Source organism: Paecilomyces variotii (assembly GCF_004022145.1).
Source record: "Paecilomyces variotii strain CBS 101075 chromosome Unknown C8Q69scaffold_24, whole genome shotgun sequence".
In the NCBI taxonomy this organism is placed as follows: domain Eukaryota; kingdom Fungi; phylum Ascomycota; class Eurotiomycetes; order Eurotiales; family Thermoascaceae; genus Paecilomyces; species Paecilomyces variotii.
The window spans coordinates 95603-101602 of record NW_021167163.1 but is presented as its reverse complement, the minus strand read 5'-3'; the positions used below and the strand labels follow the sequence as shown (position 1 = coordinate 101602).

At 47.9% G+C, this 6000-nt stretch overlaps 2 protein-coding genes across 2 annotated transcripts; both read left to right on the top strand.

Moving 5' to 3' along the window:
- Positions 1-1946: 1946 nt before the first annotated feature.
- C8Q69DRAFT_410076 (beta-lactamase/transpeptidase-like protein) lies at positions 1947-2987 on the top strand (the record flags this gene model as incomplete). The annotated part of the gene is made up of 1 exon (XM_028628276.1): positions 1947-2987. A coding segment is annotated over one exon (1041 nt), but the record flags the coding sequence as incomplete, so codon positions are not given.
- Positions 2988-3644: 657 nt separating this feature from the next.
- Positions 3645-5039, top strand: C8Q69DRAFT_494207 (hypothetical protein; the record flags this gene model as incomplete). Its single annotated transcript, XM_028632202.1, has 1 exon — positions 3645-5039. One exon carries the CDS (start codon positions 3645-3647, stop codon positions 5037-5039), a length of 1395 nt encoding a protein of 464 aa, XP_028480901.1.
- Positions 5040-6000: the final 961 nt, after the last annotated feature.

Below are 6000 nucleotides of genomic sequence, written 5' to 3'. Positions count from 1 at the left end.
TCCATTCAATTAACCGAATTCCTCTCGGGGCTCCCTCCAATGCCGTCAAACGATCGGGCAATTGGGCTGGCTAATATCCATTCGTTCGTGTAGTTGTCTTCCATCTTACCGGGAAGAGGAACAGTAGACCGTTGAATATCGCCTAAATTGAGCAAAAGTGAACGACGTCTGTCTTAGGACAACCATTATTCTGACGAAAGCGGCGTGGCAGGAGCTGAAAGAACCCAATACTCAGGAACAAAAACATCAGTGAAGGAACGAAGGTAACAATCCATCATTCTTGACCCTTCAATCCAGTAGGTGCAAAAGGACTTGCAGGAACACATTTGCCGTGTCCTCATCATCTACAGAGTCCTCGCACTCACCGATCCCTACTTGACTCGTTACGGGAACAACCCCGACGTGGTCAGCAAAGGATTCAAGATGTGTTTGCCGAACGACGGCAGCCATGAATGATCCGACGACGGGCCAGGTGCGCAGAAACCGGAGTATTGTCGGCATTAGACTAAGTATGTATGTACTTAGTTCTCCGGCGCGCAGTGATAGTGAAGTATTACCTCGGTCTACCGAGTAATAATAATGGACCGAGTATGGCGTCTTATCCTGCCGGAATTGCAATGGTCCTCAGACCGAAAGATCTTGGAAACACGCTGTTGCAGTGACTCCAGCAGCAGCCTAGTAGATACATAGAACTAGCTCGAATATCGTCTATGCAAACTGTCGTCATCCTTCTCACTTCTTCTCTACCGCGAATCGGTGAAGCCACCACGGCACGGGACCATTCCGGAAACTGCATCATATTAATCGAATCTCACTAGGAGTTGAAATGGTCGCCCGAGCAAGAGGCCCTTCGTCTTTCCTAGTACACGCTTACCTACGCGTATATTTCTTTCTTTTCCAGGACCCGTAAGGATATGAGTGCAAATATTGTAAATGCTCCACTGAATATTATTGATCTCAATTCTGTCCAGCAGGACTTTATCGCCTTTTAAGACAAGAGATTCATATCAGTTCGATCCACATAAAGCACAGCACCGACAAATGCGAAGCAAATCGACATGGTCCCGGCATATCCAACAGGTAGTAAGCAGGAATTTGCCAAATCCATGGAGAGGCTGCAGCGCTTTTGAAGGAAGCGGCGAGAAGCTTTCGTAATAATAACTAGCTAGGAGAATCCCATACTGACACAATCCACGCTCTTTTTGGCATAGAGCAACATTTTCGCAAATTCCGGCATGAAGCAATTATTTGGCGCAAACCATTCTTCGGCGCCAGGCGTTCCTGGAAACGCTGACAACCATTCCAGGAACCCAATAGAATATGCTCGCACGTTGAAGCGTTTATAACTGTTGTGACTAGCTGGGATTATGCATAACCTCTGCAACCCTTTACTCCGTACAACTGTTGTTTCTGAACCCCGCAGGCCACTATGTATATACGCTAACTACCTAGTCTAACTCAGGCTATCACTTGATTATTCTCAGCTCCAGGCAACAAAGCCCGTTTTACTCATTTTGACTCATGTCGAGAGAATGAATTCGACAACAATACAGTCTTGTATATAAAAAGGTCCAAAAATCCACCAGCCAGGCATCAAGATGATCTTGCTATACAGTGAACATTAACTCTGCATCATTGGCTCGTTGAAAGGGTTTAGCATTTCTCTAACCAAAGGGCCGAAAAAGCGTTTCGCATTTGATTGACACGAACACACACAGAAATGGATCTTTTCCACTCTCCAAAATTCTCTTCCCGTGTGGAAGAGCTTATGGAACAATACCATGTGCCCGGTCTTGCCATCGCTATCGTGCAGAACGAAACAATTGCTTCAGCAGGTTATGGGAAGGCGTCACTGGACCCGTCCAAGCCGTGTACACCAGACACACTCTTCGACACTGCGTCTGTTGGGAAGTCTCTAACGGGCGCATCGGTTGGATTGCTGGTCAACGACAATGAAAAATATCCTGAGGTGCAGTACGAAGCGACCATTTGCTGACTTCCTCCACGAACGTTTCTTCAGTCCGCTGGGTATGCACTCGACTAACCTCCAGCCCGAACGTGCTCGAGCTAAGGGTCTTGGTGACCGCATCGCTACCGGATATGTATGGGACAAAAACGACCAAAAATACCAAGGATTCCAAACTCCAGACTGCCCCGAGGCCCAAGGTGCAGGGTCTATTATTACCAGTGTCAACGACTATATCAGATGGATCAAGGCTCTAATGAACCACGAGGACCCCATCACAGAAGAAGTCTACAAGGGTATTATTAGGTCGCGATCATTCGAGAACCCTGATGAGAAACACCTACCCCCATTCACCTCGCCAAGAGCGTATGGTGCTGGTTTGGGGACATTCTTCTACAGGGGTCATAAGATTGTCAGTCACTCTGGCTTAGTAGCTGGCTTTGGCAGCTGGCACTTCTTCCTGCCTGATGTGAAGTTCGGCGGGGTCATCTTCGGGAATTCAGGCGACGGGGAGCCGGTCGCCTCTATCTTGGGACACGAATTGATCGACGAGTTGCTCCGAGTGCCGGAAGCTGAACGACCGGATTGGAACAAACTCGAATCCGGAGACAATGTGAATGACCCTTCCGAAGAAGACCTTCGGCAACAGCTCTGTCCGGGAATCAAGGAGACCCAGCCGCAGAAGATGCCGCTCAGCGCGTACACGGGCAGGTACTGGAACCCGGGCTACCGCGGTATAACGGTCCAGACCAAAAATGATAAGCTCTTCATTGACGCTACGGATCGATCGATGGGATTCACGCTTACGCTCGACCATATCGGTGAGCAGACGAAGTATATTGCCCATTTTAGTGATTTCTGGGAAGGCGGCGATGTCCCTCTTATGGCAGAGTTTAGGTTTGACAACGATCGGACGGTCAAGATGGGTCTGCAGCTGGAGGAAGAGGAAGGTTTTCAGGAGCTGATTTGGTTTAATAGGGTGATTGATGACCAGACTGGGAAGCAGTCAGAATTCAGATGAATTTTTTTTTTAGGGCAGTCTTTACCTGGCGCTCATTCGGGTCTAAATATTGCCCATTCTATTTTTACCGTAATCGCACGCTTGTGGTAGTGCACAGTTGGTCGATGATAAAGAACGATAACATCCCTGTCTATGGTTGTATGCTTGGTATGTCTCTGCGTCGTATCATATATAGTCTCTTCGTATCTCCACAGGGGATGTGTAGGCGATCAGAGGCAATTAGGCTCATGATAAGGCTCTCGAGCGCGTTATTAGATCGATCTCTAAGCCATGGGGAGCTGCTTTCTCATAATACCATCACGGAAAATAACAGAGGCCCAGGGAGATGGAAACCAGGTCATGCATGAGCAAAATGTCAGGTTAGCAGAGAAGTTGGAAGAAGAAGAGAGGCGCGCCTGCTACTCATCTTGGACGGAAACGCCCGAAGGTTGTTGTTGTTAGGCACTTACTTATTATTATCATCGCTCCCCCGCAAAGCGCCCAGAAACCGCCAACACCCCGCGTCAGACCAGCAAGGGAGGTCTTTGCTTCAAACGCACTTCGAATACTTTGAACCCTTCGCCCTGTGGACTCAAAACCATTTATCCATCATATTCTCAATTTTGTCCAGTATTCCCTACTGACAGTTGTTTCACCGTTATCCACCATCTGAGACAGATGGATTCTAGCGCCGCAGAGGCGACACCCAAGGGCAGTGGGCTACCCTTGGCATTTCACGGCACGATTATCCATTCACTCGACGTAGATGAACTTGAGATCATCGAAGATGGACTGCTAGTCGTCGGAGGAGACGGGAAGATCGAAGCACTCCGGGAAAACGTCAGCAAGGATCAGGTAAACAGCATCGTCTCCGAGGTCGGATACACACCCGACGTATTCCCAGTGAAGTACTTGAAAAGAGGAGAGTTTCTTTGTCCGGGCTTCATAGATACCCATAACCATGCACCACAATGGGCCCAACGTGGAGTTGGCAGAGGCCTTGTCATTATGGACTGGTTGAATAAGGTAACCTTTCCTCATGAAGCCAAATTCGAAGACCCGGAATATGCGAAGCGCACCTATGCCTCTTGTGTATCGGGATTTCTGAAACAGGGAATCACGACAGCCTCATATTATGGATCGAAGCATTGTGAGGCAACCAAAATCCTCGCGGAGATTTGTCTGGAAAAGGGCCAGCGAGCTTACGTCGGAAAGTGCAATATGAACCGCAACGCTCCAGACTGGTACCGCGATCTCACGGCCGAGGAGTCTATACAAGAGACGCGCGACTTCATCGCTCATGTACGGGCAATCGATCCAGAGAAAAGCCTCGTCACTCCAATCTTGACGCCCCGCTTCGCTATTTCCTGCACGCATGATGTCCTGGCTGGCCTTGGCGAGATAGCCAAAGAGAACCCAGATCTACCTATTCAAACCCACTTCAACGAGGCAGAACAGGAGATGGAGATCACCAGAGAGTTATTTCCCGAGTTCAAGAACGAGGCAGATTTGTACGAGCATTTTAATCTGCTAAACGAACGCTCTATACTGGCTCACTGCATCTACGTCGATGAGTACGAGATGGGACGTCTGAAAGCACTGAATTGTGGCGTGTCTCACTGTCCCATCTCCAACACCACTGCTGGCGTGTATATGGTCGCTCCCATCCGCGAGTACTTGCGACGAGGCATCAAAGTCGGACTCGGAACCGACAGTGGCGGGGGTTATTCGGCGTCGATTATCGATGCTATGCGACAGGCATTTATCGTATCCAACGCCCGACAGGTCCTCACGAAGGGCAAAGATCCATCGCTATCGCTGAAGGAATGTTTTTTCCTCGCGACGCTGGGGGGTGCGCAGGTTTGCTGCTTGGATGATAAGATTGGAAATTTCAAAGTCGGTAAAGAATTTGATGCTCTGGAGATCCATACCGAGGACACAGAACACCCAAGCATCATAACGCCAATAGAGGATGAGGATTCTAATGAGATTATCTGGGAGAAGTTTTTGATGTCAGGCGATGATCGGAACATCGCAAAGGTCTACGTCAGAGGTAAATCTGTCAAGGTATAACTAGCATGTGCTGAGCGATGCTCTGTCATCGAAGCGAACATGGGCTAGCTGTTTAGAAATTTCCAAAGTCTGCAATTGCAACCTTAGCAACGTCTTTTCTTTAATCGGGATAGTACTGTATCTCAATTTCCAAGCTATCCTAGTCTCCACATATGATCTAGAAGATACTCCTGAGCATAGCAATATTACCAGCATCCAGAGAGATCGGAAACCGGAAGATTTTACTGGGCTTCTTCGACCAGTACGTTGAAGCCTGCCTAATTGTATGTACATCGAAGTGATTATTCATTTACGTTACGATTGAGCTCATGTACTGTACAGGACGATAAAAGCTACCGACATTTATTTTTCTGTTCAAACGACCTTCATTCGCGAAATGGCATAGTTTTTAATCCCTGGCAGTTATGCAACGCTTCCTATCGACAGAAAGAGAACCCGACCATACAAGAGCTTTTACCTACTTCTCCGTCTTCTTTAGTACCTCTAATTGCTAGCAGAGGAGAGCCAACACATGCGACCCAGTCTACCGCGTTAACTTTTTAAGTAGTCAAGCCGCGTGGAGAATAATCCTGCGAGGAGCTGAGACCACATGCTTGCTGCAGCACATCTTCAGCCCGCTTCCGGAACGGCGTGTACTTAACGGACGAGTGGACGAGAACCTATTATCAAGAAGAACTACATTATTATTTGCCTATGGTACCTAAGCACTTGGTATCCCACAAAATATGTATGGTATGGTATAGATTCTGCGTTTCTAGTTATCCGAGACGTCGCAAAAGGGATTGTGACCGTGACATCATGTATGATTCGCTAGTCTAGTTAGATAGTTTAACTATCGTTTAACTATTCCAAACGAGAGCAAGCGATACCGGGATCTCAATGAATTATTACGTGCATGTGGGGGAGAGACCGTTGAACCATAGGAGAGAGAGATCTGACATCTTCACGATACTCATAATAT